General features: G+C 37.7%; 1 protein-coding gene across 4 annotated transcripts in view; it reads left to right on the top strand.

Annotated features, from left to right (window-relative positions):
* LOC120525944 (ankyrin repeat and SAM domain-containing protein 1A-like) overlaps positions 1-22,735 on the top strand; it is a 145,556-nt gene that overhangs the window by 4,782 nt on the left and 118,039 nt on the right. For all 4 annotated transcript variants that reach the window (XM_039748674.1, XM_039748675.1, XM_039748673.1 and 1 more), the window contains exons 2-4: positions 16,026-16,322; positions 19,129-19,204; positions 19,520-19,621. In XM_039748674.1, coding sequence (XP_039604608.1) covers positions 16,119-16,322; positions 19,129-19,204; positions 19,520-19,621 — 382 coding nt within the window. In that variant the 5' untranslated portion in view covers positions 16,026-16,118. The remainder of the gene's footprint in view (positions 1-16,025; positions 16,323-19,128; positions 19,205-19,519; positions 19,622-22,735) is intronic.

The following is a 22,735-nucleotide window of genomic DNA, read 5'->3' as shown; positions in this document are numbered from 1 at the left end:
CAGTATTTAGTATCATGAATTACATTACAGAGCAGACAAGATTACCACATCATAACATTCTTAAACCTGCCTAATTCAATTCAGGGTCATAAAGCAGCATTGGGCAGAAAGCAAGAACTGGTTCATTGCAGGGCTTATTCACGTATACAGCCATGCTTGCAGAGGGCCACTGCTCAACCTAATATACCTCTTTTTGGAGAGTGGCAGAAAAAAGGTCAGGGGAAATATATTAGTTTAAAAAAACTAAAGCAAATTCAAAATTGCAGTGTTCTAGATGTACTAAACACAAGCATGACTGTTTTTTCTTAAACTTGAACGTTCTGGTGGAGGAAAAATCCAAGTTCTAGTATGTGTATCAATTGGACAGATACTTTTAAATGCATTGGGGAATATGTGGGAGTTGAAATGACCAGTAGCTAACTGCTGAAGTGATTTGAGTTAGTTAATAATGGATGACTTAAGGGAGGCATTAAGAGATGTAAACACACTGGCTACAGGACAGCCTTTAATGTCATCAGTGATGATGACTGTAATGTTGTCACCATTTACTTTCACATGTCTATATGTGTGTTCTAATAACAGAAGCTTATTAGAAATTGATCCACATCGCCTGTCTAATTCGTACTGTGTTGGTACTGAAAGAAAACCACACATGCCCTCAGTTGTATGCCCATTTAGCTAATCATTAAAGCCTTACTAATCTTATTTTTGATATTTCTGAAGAGACATATCTGCACCATCAACACCCTGTCTTTTCCATTATCTAAGTGTATTTCAAGTAATGCGTTAGTTTAACTAAAGATTATTCCATCTGATAAATCCTGTCAGATCCGGTTTAGGGCACAGGTGACCTGCGCCTGTCTGGGAATCAAACCTTGAATGCAGCACAATCCTACACACTTGCACATACATACATAGTCCCTCATATTCAGCCTTGGGAAAAGGAAAGTACGTTGTGATTTTTTTTTTTTTTTTAAATCAGAGTTTAAATGACAGTTCTTTTGTCATCACAGAATTGTGCTTTAGACCCCAATTAATAAAATCACAGAGCTGAAAGACAGTTTGCTTGCTTTTTCCCATGACTGTATATGTAAATGTAATATTTACAGTAAACTAAAGACATGTGTCTTTTGTGATGTGGGAGGAAAATGTGTGTTGGTGTGTGTGTGTGTGTCCACATATACTGTATGTATGTGCTGTGTGGGTTTGTATAATAAATAAATAAATAAATAAATAAATATGTAAAATCTGAAATGGTACAGTGGTAAGCTGCAAACTTCCAGAGGTAAAAAAAATACCACACTACTTTTATACAGTAAGAAGCTATCTAAGTAATCATCAGACATTGGGACATCTGTAGGAATTGTGTGTATCAACTTTCAAAATTGAATTAAGTTCCATTTCTCCGAAAAGCTTAGTTGTTAACCCATTACTTGTTCCTTGAAAGGGTCTTTTTGTATAACTCTGAAATGGCCTTATTTCCCAGGTTTTAGTAATCTAGAGTTTTTTTGTTTTTTTTTTTAAACCTCTGGCAATTTAACACTCACCTTTGTACCATTTAAGGTTATTCACTCTACTTGAACTGCTTAAACTTCAATAAAACTGGAAAAATGGGAGTTTTATAAAACTTCTGACGTGTGTTAGTGAGTGTAGATGTGTAAAATTGCATATGCAATATTTATAAAGCATGTGTTTGTATTGAACATTACTATATTTGAGCATGTGCATTATTCTTTATTATAAATGTAATTAGCTCTTTTTATGGATTTCTAGTATTACAACTAGCAGATTTGAAGAAAAAGGATACCAAAATTTGAAATACTTGTGCACCTATTGAACAGATGCAAAATATTATTAGTACAAAACAGTTTTTGGCTACACATTTATTTTACGCACAATATTTTTGACCCTCGAAATCCTAAATAATGACTAAATATTTAAATAATTAATGAACTATGAATAAATAAAGGCTAGAATTCTTAAGGTGGCTGTCTGTCATCTCCCATTCATAACTTGACCTATTTCTGTTTCATCAACTTTCTGGAAAGCTTAACTAAACTGCATCTGATTCTGTAATTTGTGAAAGTTCACTTTCTGGCCATCTGATGTAAGTGCAACTCTGGTGTTCCAGCGGAAAACTCTTTGTGTTTAAGGTCCTACTCTATTAATCCTTAATGCTGCTTTATTGTTAACAAAATACATATTTTATTAAACATATTGCTTTGAAAAAGTATTTGCCCCCTTGCTAATGTTCAATTTGAGTAAACCAAGAATATATTTTTAAATCATTACTTTATACTAGGAACAAAGTTATGCAACACTCCTTTCACCCGTGTGAAAAAGGAATTGCCCCATAGTTTCAATACTTGGTCGCAGCACCAATTAAAGCAGTAGTTAGTAATCCGTAGCAGCAGTAATCAAAACTAAATGCTTCCAATAATTTGATATCAGTCTTTCATATCATTGTGGAGTAACTTTTGTCTACTCTGCTTGGCAGGTTTGCAAGCATGAACTGTTTGTCTTGGGTCCTGTCATGGCATGTCTGTTGGGTCCAAGTAAGGACATTTTATATATGTTATGGGTGGTTTTCAATGTAATAAACTTAATTTATTTAAGTTATAGCGTAATGAAAATTGCATAACTAGATCTGGACATATATATAATATATATATATTTAGGGGTAGGTTAGCCCGGACACAAACAGGCAAACACAGTATGTCCCGTAATCACACATGTTTATTTACAAAGTCCTGCTACACTTCCTGGTGTGGCACAAGTGCTGCATGAGCACCCGGATGCACTCCGGGTGTCCCTGGAATTCCTTCTGGCAGCACTTCCGGGTGTGGCAGAAGTGCTGACATTCAGGGCTCCACAATCCTCAGGGCTGCTGCTCTCTTGTGGTCCAGGGGAGTAGTCTCTCTCCTGGTCCTTCCAGGTGTCCCAGCCAGGCATAACCCACGGCCATCCGCCACAAATATATAATACTAGCCAACCCGCGGTGTACCATACGCCGCATAATCAGGCCGGTTTTTTTAAGCACAGGGAGAAAATTAACATTTGAAAAATCTGTAATGTAATAAATCAGCAAGAAAAGCAACATTGTAACAATGCACGGAACGAACCAACACACAATCGTCCATGCGGCACTCAGGCGCAGAGGGTGGAACGGGAGGAGAGGAGAAGGACGTCCACTCCACTCCGCTCCCTCCGTCATGCTAGTCTGCTGATTTCTCGTCCAGTATGCACTGCCTGCTCATGTGCCCACCTCCAACTCGTCACTCAAGTCGTTGTTGTCTTTGTACAGTCCAGATGCACCTGTGACTCATGTAGATTTTTCATTGCTCTGTGTGGTTTTGGCTGCCTTTCTATATATAATCCACCAAAACACCCGACCATGGTAGTAGCGAGGTGGGTGTGTACAAAGTGCTGGAGCATCTAAGAAGACGCATGTTTGTCGCGGATGCGAATTGCTGTATGTAGCATGTAAAACAGTTTGCTATGGTGCACGCGGTTGTGCGTCGTAACCGAAAACTCTGTTTTTAAAGACTGCTTACTTCATTTTGTTTTAACCTCAGTTGTAAAGGAACGTTTTAAGGATCCCATGGGATACCCCTCGCAAACCGTTTTACACGCTGCATATAGCGATTCACTTCCGTGAGAAACATGCCTCTATGAACAGTCAAGGTGGCTCGGAGGTACATGAGGCCTCTACAACAGATGAATATAAATGACGCCGTTCTTTCTGTGTTTTCGCGTCCAAATTGGTGGCCGTGGCTCTGCGAGTTGTCGTCGTATCCATTGGTTTTGGAGTTGGTGGGCGTGGCTCTTCCCTGTATGCGCCATAGGTGTCTTACTTGTCGGCGGCTTAGTGAATCCATGCCCCTTCTGGCCTGCTTTCCATGGGTGTCTTGCCTTAGTGAATTATATATATAGATCATATAATAGTGGATGACCAGGGGGTGTACCAGCCACCCTACCTGACACAGACAGGCAAAGACACAAGTGCAGGTGCAACACACCTTTATTTTTCCACTTGGGAACAGCTTTCCCCTGCTTCCCACCTTTATAGCACAGTTCTCCAGTAGACAAGGTACACATAATATTCTGTCTTTGCCCTTTTTTCTCTGCCTCTACCACTCCTCCTCCTCCTCCAGCAAGCTTCATCCTCGTTCAGGACTCTGGCTGTAGGAGTAGTAGGTGCTGGCTCCTTTTATAAGGCACCCGGAAGTGCTGCAGGTGCTCGTTGAAAGACTTCTGGCAGCGCTTCTGGGTGTGGAGAGAAAAAACACAATTTTGGCAGTAGTTGAAGCTCCTTCATTGCTTAGACAGGGTCTTCAATTAAAGACATTAGCTTGTTGTTAAGAAAGAACAAATTGTAACTAATGAACCCTGAGCTCTTTGCACCATAATAACTAGACTTGGACAGTAATGCTGTGATATAAAAGCATTTGTACAGGTTGTAAAAATATTCACTTTCTTTGTGATGTAAGTTGAACTAAATTGGTATAGAGACATAAGTATTAATCAATTATTTGTACTATTTTTGCTAAAATTCAGCTCCATGACCATATCACTAATCTACTTGATGTTTTCCATTAGTACTTAATTAACATGCATTAATTACACTAAGAGAGGTTGGAAATGCGGGGAATGCATATTTCATAGATCAACAAATACCAGAGTAGCTCAGTGTGTGAATGTGCTGCAAAGTCTCACAGCTACATAAAGTTTGGTCCACGTCTAACCCCACCTAGCAGATTCCATTGTAGAGTTGAACCTCCAGGCTTGTGCTTCCTGGACTAGTCACAGAACAATAAAATGAATGACCCCAGAGCTATTTAACATGTCTGCAACCTTGGTGCACATCTGTTAATAGTGTTGGTTGTCACAGAGATACTGTTTAGTCTGTTTATAATGTGTAACAGTATAACAATGTAAATGAATAATATATCTAAAATATAAGAAACAAATAGAGGAACATTTACTGATAATATCTCTCACGTAATATTTTCTTAGTTTCTTTGTACCTTGTAATTATCATCCAATTACTTGTATAATGTAAGTAAACACAGTTTTTTTTAAAAATGTGTAAAATACTTGCAATGAATCAGAACTTATGATGCAGCTATCTTTATTTAAAGCTAAAGGATAATAGGAGTGTGATTGACCTCTTGGTCTATACATTAGTTGTGTTGATGACCACCTTATTGGTTACACATAGCCCAATTTCAGCCTGTTTTCTTTTACAATTACAAAAAAAGTGTATGTATTAATTTGAAAAAAAAAATTATATTTTAACATGTTTTTGAAAGAGAAAATTTTAGGGAACCAAGATTTCACTTGAAATGAGCCATTTGTTTTAAGGACATTGTAAAACTTACAGTATACACGTGTAGTGTTTTATGAGTCGCAGCCATCACAACCATTAATACAATTTGTGCCTTTTTTTAAACACATAAGACTTTGAGACAGATATTTCACACACTCTTTTGCCACATATCAACAAAGTTTGACATCTATTAGGCATTTAGTTCCAGAGGAGAAAATGTTTGTTTGTTTTAGTTACTTAGTTTTAAAATATTCACTTTGTCTTCATTTTCTTCTTCATATTTGATGGTCAATACTCGAAAATTTTACATAGTACCAGGTATCAAACTGTCATTTATCAGTGTTTTGTTTTATTCCTTTTTGGTTGGACAAACCATGCTAAGTAACATTTATTTTTTAGTCACATGGCCCCTGGTGACTTTAGCTTTTAAATCTTGTGATTGGAGTAGGCTTGTGCTACATTAGCTGACCCTCGCCTTATACAGTATAGCCGTTAATTCTGCTGTGCTGCTTGGGTTGACTTGGAACAAAAGGTTTTCCAAGGGAGATATATTTGGGACTGTAGATGTGCAGATATTCATAGACAAAGGAGTCATGGGCAAGACTGTAAGATAAAATTCCTTGTAGAAAAGCGTACATTGTTGTCTCAGAAGGTCAGCAAGATGAATCAAGCTAGTTGCTCGTATCTGGAAGAAAATAATCTGCAGCAGCTGTCTCTTTTTTATTGTAAATAGCGATGCTGAGGAGTTTTGGCGCTCTCTAGTGGTCACTGGAAGAGAAATGCTTTAGAATCTAGCTTTCATTTTAAACGACTTTGAGTTTTCAAAGATGCCTGTTCCTCGTTTACTTTACCAATGTTGGAATCAAACCAGGTGCTTCTTTGAGGTGCACAACTCTTAAGACACCGTGTTCATTTTTTTGTTCCCTTTTTTGCTTAAATACTAACTAGCTTGCACTTCATACTTGCTACTTGCATGAACTATAAGCTTTTCCTGCTGCTTTCTAACCGCATGCAGCTCACATTAAAAGTTTAATCATTTGTTGTGAAGGGGCTTGGAGGTGGGGGACGGTTACTAATGGAAGCTGAATTTTACTTGGTTGGAAAGAATTGTGGGGTTATATGTGGCTTGTAAGCCCCGGGGAAAATAAGATGTTGAATTGCATTATGTGATGTTTTTAAAACCAGAATTTGCCATTGGCCTGTGCTTTGAATGGAATCACAGCTCCAATTCTTTCTTTGGCAGTGGAGCATGGCAGCTGATGGTTTTAATGAAAGCGCTTTTAAGTAAGTGCTTGCTTCTCGGAAGGAAAGACACAAAAAGCTTCAGAATTAATAGGGTAACATTTGACATAAATGGTTGATCTGAGCTAAAACCAAACAAAAACAAAAAAAGCATATTCAAAATGTATATTTACAGTATGTGTACATATGTGATATGTTCATGTGTGTGGATGTGCACCTTAATATGTATGTATTTGTCAAAATGTACAGTTCATATTGTAATATAGATGTGGATCTTATATGAATGTGTGCTGTTTTGCCTAGGTTTATAACTAAATACATACAAGTAGATTTGAGTTAATGCATGAGAGATTGTATGTATGTGTGCCTGATTAAGTATTTTGATATACTTTCTTATGAGTGTGTCTGTGCAGGTGCATAAATATCTACGTCCAGTACGTAAGCCAAGTTAATCTCTTCTTAGGTGGGTTAGTCTATGATGTAATGCAAAAATGCATTTGTTTGCTTACATGTACTTGTAAAAGGGAAAAATGTTTCTTTACCCACAATATTTCAGTGTTGATACTACATTCCATTATTTTACTGCAGATGCACAAAACGGTATGATAGTTTCCTGGCTATGTGGATGCTCTTTGTCTCTTGATACTTGTCCCAGGTATTTCTGCCTCTAAAAAATTGAACAATGGACTATTTAACCTGTTTATCCAGTTTGGGTTTGAAGTGAGCCGGGGTCCATCTCAGTAGTACTGGGTGCAAGATTGGTTTCAAACCTGAACAGAACACCACTCCATCGCAGGGCACGCTTGCACATTTACATTTACTCTGAAAACTGAAAGATATGCCTTATCAGATGCTCAGTTTTCTTGAAGAAATTTTGGGCCATGGATAACTAACAAGGAAAGTCCTGGCTGCAGAAGGGGTTTTGAAGGTGATACACCATATGGTCAAAATGTTTACCCAGATTTTATATTTCTATGCTTAAACTGTTGAAAAAGCATTTAAGAAAAGCTTAACTTAATAGAAAGATTGCAGAAACTTCCTTTCAACACTAAAACACAGGCCATAGGCTAAAAAATACAGAAAGCAAGCACTAAGCTGTTGCAGACTGATCTTTCTCATCCACCCTACAGCCCAGATTTTGCTTCCCCAGATTTCCATTTCTTTGTAAATGTCAGATGTTATCACGGGGGGAAGATTAGGGAGTATTGACTGTTATTGAAGACATGAAGAAGGAGCGGCAACTGTAGGATTCAGACTAACACAAGAAGGGGATAGATGCTTTTACTTCTGGCTCGGAGAAAGCTTTTTAAATTGAAAGAGATAATGTAGGATGAAGACCAGTCTAGTAAATACATCATAATAGATTACTAGCAATTAAAGATTGCATTGCAACATGTTTTGGACAGACCTTGTGTTTATGTGTGTGTATATGTATGTGTGTGTATATATATATATATATATATATATATATATATATATATATATATATTTACACATATATATTTACACATATATATGTATGTACACTCACCTAAAGGATTATTAGGAACACCATACTAATACAGTGTTTGACCCCCTTTCGCCTTCAGAACTGCCTTAATTCTACGTGGCATTGATTCAACAAGGTGCTGAAAGTATTCTTTAGAAATGTTGGCCCATATTGATAGGATAGCATCTTACAGTTGATGGAGATTTGTCGGATGCACATCCAGGGCACGAAGCTCCCGTTCCACCACATCCCAAAGATGCTCTATTGGGTTGAGATCTGGTGACTGTGGGGGCCATTTTAGTACAGTGAACTCATTGTTGTGTTCAAGAAACCAATTTGAAATGATTCGAGCTTTATGACATGGTGCATTATCCTGCTGGAAGTAGCCATCAGAGGATGGGTACATGGTGGTCATGAAGGGATGGACATGGTCAGAAACAATGCTTAGGTAGCCCGTGGCATTTAAATGATGCCCAATTGGCACTAAGGGGCCTAAAGTGTGCCAAGAAAACATCCCCTACACCATTACACCACCACCACCAGCCTGCACAGTGGTAACAAGGCATGATGGATCCATGTTCTCATTCTGTTTACGCCAAATTCTGACTCTACCATTTGAATGTCTCAACAGAAATCGAGACTCATCAGACCAGGCAACATTTTTCCAGTCTTCAACTGTCCAATTTTGGTGAGCTCGTGCAAATTGTAGCCTCTTTTTCCTATTTGTAGTGGAGATGAGTGGTACCCGGTAGGGTCTTCTGCTGTTGTAGCCCATCCGCCTCAAGGTTGTGCGTGTTGTGGCTTCACAAATGCTTTGCTGCATACCTCGGTTGTAACGAGTGGTTATTTCAGTCAAAGTTGCTCTTCTATCAGCTTGAATCAGTCGGCCCATTCTCCTCTGACCTCTAGCATCAACAAGGCATTTTTGCCAACAGGACTGCCGCATACTGGATGTTTTTCCCTTTTCACACCATTCTCTGTAAACCCTAGAAATGGTTGTGCGTGAAAATCCCAGTAACTGAGCAGATTGTGAAATACTCAGACCGGCCCGTCTGGCACCAACAACCATGCCATGCTCAAAATTGCTTAAATCACCTTTCTTTCCCATTCTGACATTCAATTTGGAGTTCAGGAGATTGTCTTGACCAGGACCACACCCCTAAATGCATTGAAGCAACTGCCATGTGATTGGTTGATTAGATAATTGCATTATTGAGAAATTGAACAGATGTTCCTAATAATCCTTTAGGTGAGTGTATATGTGTGTGTATATATATATATATATATATATATAATGTGTGTATATGTATGTATAGTGTGTATATGTGTGTGTGTAAAATGTCAAAATTAGGAATGTTTTTGTCCTCTGCACTTTTTAAAACTAATTGTAAGTATCCTGTTAATTAACAAAAAGCGCACATTTTTCTCTATGATCTTAAAACTCCAAGAGAAGTTTTTATGGAACAGTTAGTTGCTTTCTTGGCAACCAGGCTTCAGTATTTGAAAATATGATTGCCATTTTTAATAGGCTATATTTGAAGAAATTAAGATGCTGCACAATTATATATTTGCTTGATGATGCAACCATAACACCAAAGAATGTTTAAAACCCTCATTACCTGAACTTAATTCTGTTTAATTTGGTTTTCCTGCTACTTTCCAGAATTTCAGTTTTAGAATGTCAGTACTCAATTGCTGGTACAGTATACCATGTACTATCAGAAGAGCAGTTATTTTCGTGCTGTTTGCAGATCTGTCAAAAGTAATAAGCAAATTGCTGCTTGCTTGCTCAATTTTTCTCCTCCTTTTAAGAATTTAGTGGTCTTGAAACAAGTACAAGATTGTTATTTTGAAAATGACAGGTGGCCATGACATACATCCTCAATTTATTTAAAGAGCAGCAAATATGATTCCATCTTGCAATCCATTTTATAACCCTGCTTTCTTGTAATTCTCTTCACCAGCTAATGAAAATAACCTGCTAAATAAGTTTAAGCTGCCACAATTGCCTTCATTAAGCCATACTTGAACCCCAGAAAATGAAAAACTTTCCCGCTTTCTGACAGCATTGTGCCATCTTAAAAGCATAAAACCCTTACCATAACAGTATAAGCAGCTGTACAGGGATTCCTTACAAGCTGCAACAAATTATCATTAATTTAAATATTTAAAAATATTTCAATAGCTTCATTATGCATATTTACACGTTTTGTGTAGCAATTGTCATATAAAAGAAAACTTAAAAACCTTGCTCATGTTTTAATTTATGTATATAATGCAAAGTTCACTCACTCACTCGCCAACAAAACCATTTCCCATTTAGATAAAAAGATGAAAATTTGCAGGCTTGTACATCTGACAGTGTGTGTATGTAAACATTTCCATATATCAATGTATAGTGGTTACTTCCCTGCAGTAGAAAAAACTAAATACCCCAAAATCTTAAAAATGCATCCACTGATTTGATTGAAATTTGGTTACATTGTAGAAAAAAGATAACTGGCTAACCCATGATCTCTTTTTATCTGTTGATATTGGTTGTTAATGCTGTAGGGACATTCTAATGCAACATGTTTCCTTTTTGCCACAGCACTGACAGAGATCACATGGAGAAACGGGGCGTGTCAGTTTATGCAAATGAAGACCACCTGCAGAAGCAAAGTGAAAGTAGAAAAGTTTGCCAAAGCACACAGAAGATGCATTTAGCAAGTGCACTACAAAGCTCATGTGCTTGTCAGGCGCTGAAGCTGGGAACATAGTCAATTTTGCACAACTGATCTAGTAAAATAAATATTTAATATATAACACCCCCTCCTTATCTGCAAACTTGTGGCAAAAGCTGACATGGGGACTATAATTCCCATCAGCCAGTACCCTGCTCCAAACGATTTCATCAGTGCTCACAAAGTTTAAATAGGAGCATTGTCTTATTGGATTTCAGTGTTTTTCTGAGAGTCAACCTTTTGTCTCATCTTGGATTGTGGTTAAACATATTGCATTTATTAGAAAACAATTTTCTCCCGTTTAATCTGGACCCTTTTCTGTGAAAGGTGTTACCAAAACCAATGTATGAACTGTTGCCAAATTTTAAAGTATTGTCTATCTTTCTTTCTTGGTAAAAAAAAAAATAATCAAACATCTGTTTTTATTGAGTTTCATTATTTCATTGTCACATGTGAAATGTAACATATTGTTATATTTGATAAACTGTGAAGTGAGATTTGGGCAGCCAGACAGTAGTGGCATCATGCCCTTTGCCAATCAAGCACTTCATTTTATGGTGCGCACCATATGTGACAATTAATTTGAGATAAACTAATTACACTTTTTTTTTTAATCAGTGCATAGCCTTGTGTTTATATAAAAAAAAAAAAAGCCAACGATGTGGTCCCCTTCATTAAATTTGCGATACTAATCAACGATCAGCATTAAGCGCCTTTTGAAGTTAAAAAAAATAATAATAATAAACAATCAAATTAATTGAAGGAACCAAGCCACAATTCAACAGAATGGGATGCTGTTTTTCAGAATGTGGTAAGAAGAGAACAGAACGGTTCTTTTTAAATGCATAAAAGTCATTAGTAACGTTTTTCTTTTTGATTGGTAGATGTTTATTCAGAACTAAAGTATACTGAGACTATACTAATTTTAAGCTTTGATACTAATGGACAGTCGAGATATTCTGTAGTTTTTAGCATTGAATAAATTGACTTTTAAACCAACTATATAACATTACAGAATATCGTTATTGATAATGCCTTTTAGTGTTAGTACTGTGTTGTCTGGCTAGGGTATGGCAAAAAAGCAACTTCAACAAACTGACAAAAAACACCAAAGAAATGCTTGAGTGAACAATGTAAGCAAAAGAAAATCATAAATATCTAAGAATGATAATAAATAATATATACTAAACTTTACATTTTTCCTACTGATTACCTGTTTCAATTCAAAAGAATATAATTTCCTGTAAAATTTTGTTTTGCAATGATCGTTTAACAAAAGCCAAATTACTAGGAAAAGCAGGAATTGATCTATGGCCGTAATGTTTCACTCATGGCCAATTGGATGTAGATTGTTCAAGAGTAAGCAGCTTGAGTAAACTAATTGTATTATTTAGCCCCTGGTTAAAAATAAAAAATATAAATATCCACCTTAATAAAAAGATAGGTTTCTATGCTTTTCTGGCCTTCTGTCTGGTTACAGTGCCTCTGTCATTCCAAAAGATGGCATATGACAAACATTAACACTGCTTTTACGAATCCCCTATGAAATGCCACATATCCGAGACATATGCGTTGCATGGATCAACACAACACTGAGGTCTCCGGTGATTGCTTAGATTGCAAGCCATCTTAGACAGGTAGCACAACTAGTTGTATACAGAAAAGCACTTAGTTAGTGCTGAAACATCCGATTAACCAACGACTCTGTAACTAAGGCCCATTGACTTAGAAAATGGCCAGGATGAAGCTGGGTAGCACAGCTATTTTAAAATAAATACAGCAGAATGAAACTGAATGATTTCAGTTGAACTTGCATTACTAGTCCTTTTTTTATAACAAAAAGCAGAATTTCAATTTTACCAGCTAACAGTCTTTCTTTTCTCATTAAGTGAATAAAAAGCTGAACAAAATTTTTTTCACTGTAAATTTTTCTGTAGGGCAGCAGACTATGGAGGAAGTGTGCGTTACTGGTCTTTAAGTACGTAGGAGGTTATTTACCTCAATGCAACGGTGGTTCTGATAGGTAGGTTTGAAGCTACAATTCTACAGAACTATAGAACTCGAAACTCCTCAACTCTCTTATGGTGTCTCAGAATGAATTGCAAACAGAGAACTTAAAGGCACCATATATTGCCTTTTGGTATAATCTTAAATGTCTAATCACATTTGTCGTGCTCACTTTCATTCACTTGTTGCTGACTTTTTCCTCCATATTTAGTTAAAATATCTTTTAGCTTTGCACACTTTTAACGGACTTCCACAAAGCAGGCATATGGCATATTGTAATAGCCCTGGTTTGTGTGGGAATTTTTTAGCACCTCATGTTCTTCTCACACTTGGATTTGTACTTGGGTTGCTCTAATTACAAGGTATGGATGTTGCTACACAGCTAAAGTAGACTTTTAACATTCCTGTCACGCACACTTGTAGAGTGGCTGCTTATTGGTCTCTTTTTTTGTTTTTTGACCCATTTTACCCACATAAAATAAATACACATAAGCAGCTTACATTTTATTTTAACCATAAAACTGACTATCAGTTGTCAAGTAATAAACTAATTTGCCAAATACACACGATTAGCAAAACTGCTTCCAGTTGTGTTCCACTGCTGAAAAACCAGTCCATCGGTAAAGTAGTCAACATTGATGGCAAGCAAAAGCCAAGAATCGGTTGCCACTAGGTACAGTATGTTGATATAAACCTTGTTAAAGTAATGGACATTGAGATCAATCAAGTTAACTTTTGAGGAGATAATGAAACTGCTTTTTGTTAACCTTCATTATTTCTGGCTTTCTGATTCAAGAGGTGCTGCCACCTGCTCTGTTGTTGCAGTTTTTTTTAGCCCCAATTCAAATAATACAACAAAGCAAAAAATGCAACCAAATTAACTTCGATTTTGAAATAGGGTTTAATCTTCATTGAAAATTATATATACACACACACACACTTATATATATATATATATATATATATATATATATATATATATATATATGTGTGTGTGTGTGTGTGTGTGTGTGTGTATATATATATATATATATATATATACATTATATATATATATATGTGTGTGTGTGTATATATATATATATATATATATATACATACACACACACACACACACATATATATATATATATATATATATATATATATATATATAATGTATATATATATATGTATATATATATATATATGTGTGTGTGTGTGTGTATATATGTGTGTGCTTTGTTATTAATGGAATTTTATATTCAGTCCTGTAAGACACAGGCAGGCACTGATAGTAGAGTAGGATGGATTTAATCTTCTAGCTGTTGTGGGTCTGTGTGAGGACTTTTTGCAGCAGAATTTGTAATAAACGAGCAGAGATAACAGATTGGAAGAGGCATCTGGTAATAGGGAGGAGTTGTAGTTGATGTGGGATATTATAAAAACATGGACAAGTGTCTCAGCAATGGAAAAGGAGAGAAAAGAACCATCACAGGATCTGTTACAGAGGCAGAAGTAAGAGTTTCTTAAAGTGGTTTATGTGGGTAGAATAAGAAAGGGAGGAATCAAAAATGACACCAGGATTGTTGGCAGAGAAAGACTCTGATAAAGTCATCACCAAGAGTAATTGTCAGTTTCTTAAGGTGAGCTTTAGTGTCAGTTATCATGACTTTGGTTTTGTTAGTTTAATTTTAAAGTTGTATTCCATCCAACTTTTAATTTCACTGAGTGGTGAGCTGGGCGGCACGGTGGTGTAGTGGAAGCTCTGCTGCCTTGCAGTTAGGAGACCTGGGTTTGCTTCCAGAGTCCTCCCTGCGTGGAGTTTGCATGTTCCCGTGTCTGCGTGGGTTTCCTCCGGGTACTCCGGTTTCCACTCACAGTCCAAAGACATGCAGGTTAGGTGCATTGGTGATTGTAAATTGTCCCTAGTGTGTGTTTGTGTGTGTGCCCTGAGGTGGCCTGGTGCCCTGCCTAGGGTTTGTTTCCTGCCTTGCACCCTGTGTTGACTGGGATTGGCTCCAGCAGACCCCCGTGACCCTGTAGTTAGGATATAGCGGGTTGGATAATGGATGGATGGATGGAAGTGGTGAGCTAAAAAAAACTGTGATGAATGTTTACTTTTAGCACTGAAATAGATCATCCACATAATAATAATAACCCAGTCCAAAGCTACTAATGATATGGCCAAGGAGAAGCATCTAGATCCAGAACAGCAGAAGTTGAGGACACAGCCTTGAGGAACTCCTTGTGTGATCATCACTGAGCTGGACCTGCTCTTGCCAAAACTAACAAACTCTTGTCTGTCAGTCAGATGGGACTTAAACTACTGGAGGGCAGTGCCAGAGATAACCAGAATGTTCTCCATTCTGGACAGTAGCATATCATGCTTGTCAGTATCAAATGCTAAATTAAGGTCTAACCAAATTAAAACATTGGTTTGCTCAAAGTCTGCTCCATAACCAAATCATTAGTTACCAGAAGGAATAGAAATTAAGGATATGCATTTATAGTAGTGTATATAATTTATCTCAGATGGCTGTTGGTGAGTTTACAAAAAAGCCCAGTCTGAATGAGTTTGTTTGTATTGTGAGACTGGACCTCTGCCTAAGATGGCATCCTGGCTTGCTCCTGATTCACCAGAATAGGCTTCTGCTTCCTTTCTCCCTGTAATTGAAAATACAGAGGATGGGCGTTTCAAGATTCTCTGTTACTGATTAATTCAATATCTTAAATATCCTCCAAATTTTTTATTTTTTTATCCAAGTGTTGTTCCATAGGCATTAACACATTGGTTGAAATGAAAACCAGCAGTTTTTAAAGTCAAGAATGTTATCTATATGTGGCTGTCTGGTTATGTGTTTGTCTCCTTTTCTTCCTGTTTATCTCCTCCATTTGTTGTGTATAATATGTATATCCACATTTCCACAATGATAATATCAGTCTTTATAGTAATATAATGGTAATGTTAATCAGTCCTTAAAGAACTTTCATTGCATTTATCTTTCACAATCCCATTTTCATGAGCATTAGACTATAACCTGGGCAGAGACTTTACACACACTTAAGTAACTCATGCGCCAGCACTCTGAATAGACCTCAGTACAGCATTTTGACTTTTAAAGGATGCTACTTATAGCAAGATTTTGTTCATATTTCTAGTTGTCTGAATTCATAACTCTCTGTTGTTCAGTACAATTCATTGTTGGTTTTTTTTTCATCTTTTTTTTTTTTTATACCCAACCACTTCTGTCAGAATAATGACAATGAAACAGCACTTCATTGTGCAGCCCAGTATGGCCACTCTCAGGTTGTGCGACTTTTATTGGAGGAGCTCACTGATCCCACCATGCGTAACAACAAGTTTGAAACACCTCTGGATCTGGCAGCACTCTATGGACGGCTTGAAGTGGTAAAACTGCTGCTTAATGCCCACCCTAATCTACTGAACTGTAATACCAAGAAGCACACCCCTCTACACTTGGCAGCGCGTAATGGGCACCTTGCTGTTGTACAAGTCCTTTTGGAGGCTGGCATGGACATTAATTACCAGGTAAGTGTGAGCACTTTTTTTCTTTACTTTCTTGGAATGCAGAACTAGTTGGGTATTTGGCTGCAATAAAAGTAACCTGAAAAGGATCAGACATGGGCAATCTGTTTGGGTCTCAGAGGTTTCATTACAAACACAAGTCTCCTGGATGTGACATATGAAGAAACAGGATAGACAAAGGTGAAGCTGTCTTAGTTTCCAAGGGTAAACTGTACTTCACCCAGAGACTCACTAGATGGCTTTAAAAGTATAGAGTGATTCAGATCTAATTATGCAATTTTCATTACGCTATAACTTATTAAGTTTATTACATAGAAAATCACCCGAAAAATCCTGGACCATCGAGATGTGTGCGAACTGACGACATGTAGAATCGTCTTTGCGCCGAACTGAAATCATCCCCGCATAAATCAAAGTCATCCAGATGATCTGGATCTGCATAATTGGATCTGGACCACCCTGTATATTACACTAGTTTGAAAAACATAACCATAATGTTTTCCAGCAGAAGTGTGGTTTTTTTTTTTTTTTTTTGTGTATTTCATTCACATGTTTGACTAGGGAAAAAAAGTAGATGTCCCTTATTATATTCAGGTCTGGTTATGTCTGTTCCAACTCTGTGTTTAGAAAAATCAGCAGAATAATCTATATTTAAAAATCTACCTCTTATAATTAGTAAAAGAATGCTTAGTACTTTTCTTAATATATGTTAGAAACAACTATTTCATCCAGTAGTTCAATCTAGCCCCATAATCAGAGGAGAACACAAAAAGTGCACAGTTATACATACACACGTTATCCATGCTTCTCTGACAGATACTGGAATGCTTGAGATTTTGAAGCAGGCAGGTTCTCTCTGTAGTGTTCTGCTTTGCCACCAACAAAACCTACCTCTGGAGGAAATTTGACCATAAAGCACATGCATGTAACCACTGTGCAGTTGACCCCATACCAAAGGCCTTACCCCTTTGACAACTGGCAGACTTTTCAGTCATAGAACTAAGCTACTTCTGGAGAGATGAATATGGCAATTTCTTGGCCCCCCGGGGCTCTGGATATATTCCACCTTATTTCTGTGGCTAGGATCATTAGCAGGACTTCCAAGTCTATCTATGAGGAACCTATCTTTATGAATATTGTGTTTTGTCTCAGCCCTATGTAGCTGAGCATTTCTGTAGTACTGTAATACTGTTTGTGGAGCATGCTGGGTAAGTTTCCATACGGCAAACATTAGCACTTTCTGTCCTTTCGGTTGAATTCATCCGACCCTCGACTTTAACAAGGGCCCCAGTCCCTGAACTAGCCACACATCCCCACAGCATGATGGAACCTCCACAAAATTTGACAGTAGGAAGCAGGTGTTTTTCTTGGAATGCAGTGTTCTTCTTCCACCATGCAAGGCGCTTTTTGTTATGACCAAATAACTAAATTTTTGTCTTATCAGTCCAAAGCACTTTGTTCCAAAATGAATCTGGCTTGTCTAAAAGAGCATTTGCATACAACAAGCGACTCTGTTTTGTGGTGTGAGTGCAGAAAGGGCTTCTTTCTCATCACCCTGCCATACAGATGTTCTTTGTGCAAATTGTGCTGAATTGTAGAATGATGTACAGATACACCATCTGCAGCAAGCTGCTTTTGCAGGTCTTTGGAGGTGATCTGTGGGTTGTCTGTAACAATTCTCACAATCCTGAGCATATGCCGCTCTTGTATTTTTCTTGGCCTGCCAGACCTGGGTTTAACTGGGTTAAACTGGGTTTTCTTAATATGTAAAGCACTTTGACCTACTGTTTGTATGAAAATGTGCTATATAAATAAATGTTGTTGTTATTGTTAACAGCAACTGTGCCTGTGGCTTTCCATTTCCTGATGACATTCCTTACAGTTGAAACTGACTGTTTAAACCTCTGAGATAGCTTTTTGTAGCCTTCCCTTAAACCATGATACTGAACAATCTTTGTTTTCAGATCTTTTGAAAGTTGCGTTGAGGATCCCATTGTGTCACTCTTCAGAGGAGAGTCAAAGGGAGGCACAACTTGCAATTGACCACCTTAAATACCTTTTCTTATGATTGGACATACTGTACCTGTCTATGAATGAAGTTCAAGGCTTAACAAGCTAATCCAACCAATGTGGTGTTGCAAGTAATCAGTACTGAGCAGTTACATGCATTCAAAAGAGCAAAATTACAAGGGTACCCAAATTTCTGCACAGCCAGTTTTTCACATTTGATTTAATTTCATACAACTAAATACTGCTTCACTAAAAATCTTTGTTTGGAAAACACCCCAGTACTCAGATGTTCCTAGGAAATGAAAGACATACCTCTGTTATCTTTTTTTTTTGAAAGTAGAGTAAATTATTATGCAGACTGAGAGGGGTTCCCAAACTTTTTCATATGACTGCAATTGGTGGTACGGGCGAAGTGAATGAAATTTATATAAATTGGAAGGGCACTTAATTGTGTAAATAGCACAGTGCAAGAGGATTTTATTTCCTCTTTCATCTTCTGATTAGTGCAGTTATGTAGAATACATTGTCAGATATTTATGACAATTAGATTTATATTGTTTGTGCTGTTTTACATCACAATGTTAGGAAACCTATACTGACACAATGACAGCTTTCAGTTGCCTTCTATGTGTTGGGTCCGTGTAAAACATGGTTTAAAAGTGAAAGCCTTGTCTTTTTATTCAGCTAATTAGTGTGACAAACATTAGACTGACCTATGTCTGCAGCAGGCTAGATTAAACATATCAAGTTTATTTGCAATCTATTCAAGTTTAAGAATGCATTTTATTTGTATCCACAGACTGAAAAAGGAAGTGCCCTTCATGAGGCAGCTCTCTTTGGGAAGACTGAAGTTGTCCAGGTTCTTCTTGCAAATGGTAATTTTTTTATATTTAAACATGCTACATGTTAAAGCCCACTGTTGCCACACTTGTGGCCATGGCCCTGATTAATTAAAAAACTTTGGATTTTGCACCAGCTACAGGTTATTTTGCAAGAGCGTCTCAAGTAGAGACAGACTTATAAATCCCACTACCTAATTAAGTTGTGTTCTACGTAGTGGCTGATATTGATTAAGGTTTGATTATTTTGATTATATGTGGGGCCATTTGCATCTTGGTTGTAATCATCAACAGAACTGAACACTGATGAACAATACGTTTGAGTTCTCCTCATTATGTCTTGCTTGGCAGGTATTGATGTAAATATCAAAGACAACCAGGGAATGACAGCATTGGACATTGTCAGAGAGCTGCCTTCCCAGAAGAGTCGGCAGATAGCTGCAGTAATCCAAGGTGAGTTTTACATTATTGGTTTCAGTTAGGTCAGGATAATGGACCACTTTTAGAATATTAGAAACTGTGCAAAGAGGCGGCAATCATTCAGGCCATCAAATTAATTTTCTTAGCCAGTAGATGTGTTGCCTCAATATCTTATCTAAAAATAATTTTTGAACTCTTATTTGGTCAAAATATGATACTTCGAAGGAATAGATGTTGCTGTAGTTTGCTTCTGTTCATGATAGTCATTTGTTGTAGCCATTCTTGGGCAGTATAGTCTTTGGCTGATAGATGTCACCTTTGGTGACCTGTGTATTAACAATATGTTTACATCCTTTGGGTGATTGTGTCTCAGGTGCAGTCTTAAAGTGATGCAACAGTTTTACAGTGAACAAGATGAAAACTTTTTTAGGGGATACCTGACTGACAGTTGCAGACAGTATATAATACACACCTGTCTTACATGGATTTGCCCACAACGTTTTCACGGAAAGATCCAAGTCATGGGTGGTGTTGTCAGGCATATCCCTTGCTGGGTTGTGTGTTGTTGGAATTCTCTTCACTCATCATATTTGATGAAGAGGGTGTAGTCTTATTGAGACTTTGCTTTTTTTTTTTGTTTTAGTCAAGATGGTTTTTGGTTCCACAGTTGTTACTGGCCCTCCAGTGGTGTTTTTTCAGACTTGTGTCAGATAGGATGGCATTCTGCTGTGGTTGCTTTGTTGTGATTTGTTGCTCTGTGTTGCATGTTTTGCTCATTTGCAGAGTCCTGGCCCACACTCAGTGATAAAGGAATGTGTTCTTAAAATTGAAGTGGCTTAAGATTTCTTTGTGGCAGCAGTTCAGAACTATTCAGAGTTTGGCCAGAATTTATAAATGCCATTCTAAGAGTGATAATCATAGTTATGTGTCAGTATATATAGAGGAGCAAGTTCTCCATGTTTTAAATATATATATATATATATAATTCACTAAGGCAAGACACCCATAGAAAGCACGCTGGAAGGGGCGTGGATTCACTAAGCCGCTGACAAGTAAGATACCTATGGTTCCCAGCAGGGAGGAGCCACGCCCACCAACTCCAAGACCATTGGATAAGACGACAACTCGCAGGGCCACGCCCACCAACTCGGGAACGGCGTCATTTATATTCGTCTGTCGTAGAGGCTGTATCTCCGAGCCACCTTGACTGTTCATAGAGGCATGTTTCTCGTGGAGGTGAATCGCCATATGCAGCGTGTAAAACGGTTTGCAAAGGGTATCCCATGGGATCCTTAAAACAATCTTTTACAACTGAGGTTAAAACACAATGAAGTAAGCAGTCTTTAAAAACCGAGTTTTCGGTTACGACGCACGACCGCGTGCACCATAGCAAACTGTTTTACACGCTACATACAGCAAGTCGCATCCGTGACAAACATGCGTCTTCTTCACTCACGGACAATTATATGTTGCTCTCTCCAGAGTTCCATCTTTTCATTTACTTTCTGTTGTATCCTCAAACCCTCCCTTTTTAGACAACTGTGTCTTTCCAGAAGTGTTCAACCATCAATAAATAATTATGCGACGTTTGTTATGCCGCGGGTTCACTATTGTGTTGTATTTTGCTCTCTCCAGAGTTCCATCTTTTCATTCACTTACTGTTGTATTCTCACACCAACTGTCTTTCCAGAAGTGTTTAGCATTCAATAAATAATTATGCATGAGTTTGAGCGTGTGTCTACCCGGCGCAGAGAGGCGTGGGTAAGCCGTTGAGCCCCATTCGGGCTGCAAACCGTGGAATTCCCACTAAGTGCAACTCATACACTCCCACTGGTTGCGTCCCTACCCTTTGTGCACACCCCCCTCCCACCTCACTACTACTATGGTCGGGTGTCTTGGTGGATTATATATAGAAAAGCAGCCAATGACTCAAATGATGAGTTGGAGGTGGGCACATGAGCGGGCAGTACATACTGAACGAGAATTCAGCAGACTAGCATGACGGAGAGAGCTGATTGGACGTCCTTCTCCTCTCCTCCCATTCCACACTCCACGCCGTGCACCCCCATCCCTCCGTCTGTCAGGAGAAGGCGCAATTGCGGTCCGCCAGTTTTCAGTCACGGCCAAATTGTGTGTTGGTTCGTTCCGTGCATTGTTACAATGTTGCTTTTCTTGCTGATTTATTACATTACAGATTTTTCAAATGTTAATTTTCTCCCCGTGCTTAAAAATCATTAAAAAACTGGCCTGATTATGCGGCGTATGGTACGCCGTGGGTTGGCTAGTGGTGTATATTCTGCAATGGCTTGGTCTGTATCTTGTTCATTGCAGTGTGATATTTAAAATAAAATTAAAGTAACAAACTTCATGCCTTAATTGTTTTCTTCTGCCTAGTGTTTTTGTGATTCATTACTTTTTAGATATGTTATGATCAGCTTCATAAATGCTTTTCATATTTTTGGAGCTATTGATCTAGGTTCCTGCCTGTTGCTTTCTTTGCTCAAAAACCATTATTTTCCTGTAGTCTGTCACTGACTGAATCAGACACTCTCAGCTTCCTTTTTTTTTTTCTTTTACGCTGCACTTCCAGTTTAGCGTTGACAGTTGGTTGAGAAGTTAGATTGAGTGTTCTGGCTAATACTTTGAGCTTAAAAATTGGTAAAATGGTAACATTTTGCATTTTTCTGCATGCTACCCTGTTAACTCTTTGGATAAACCCTGAAGAACACTTGGCTGACATGAAAGAACAGCATTTTCAATCTTAAGGCTACTTGGAGCAGAAATTATGGAAAAAGTGAGGGATAACTGGTTTTAACTTGGTAAAGGCCATTAAACTGTTTTTTGTATGTCATCTTCCATGTAGATTGAAGAAAAAGCCTTGCAGTGTTCAGTTGAGATTTAGATACCTTATTTATAGGTCTTGTTTGTGGTTAGGATAGATAGCTGTGTTGCAGAGTTGTTTCAAAGCCTCCAGAGCATGAAGATCATTCTACCAGACAACCATTGCACCACGTTTGACTTATTGGTATAATGACAATATCATTTTTGTAGTGTAGCATTTAACCTTTGGTAAGGTTTGACAAGTGTTTTTTGGATGAGAAAATTTACTGAAAATTTAGTTACAACATTTTAGTGTAAGTATGCATG

The sequence above is a fragment of the Polypterus senegalus genome, chromosome 3 (assembly GCF_016835505.1).
Source record: "Polypterus senegalus isolate Bchr_013 chromosome 3, ASM1683550v1, whole genome shotgun sequence".
NCBI lineage: Eukaryota > Metazoa > Chordata > Cladistia > Polypteriformes > Polypteridae > Polypterus > Polypterus senegalus.
This window is presented reverse-complemented; position numbering and strand designations above follow the sequence as displayed.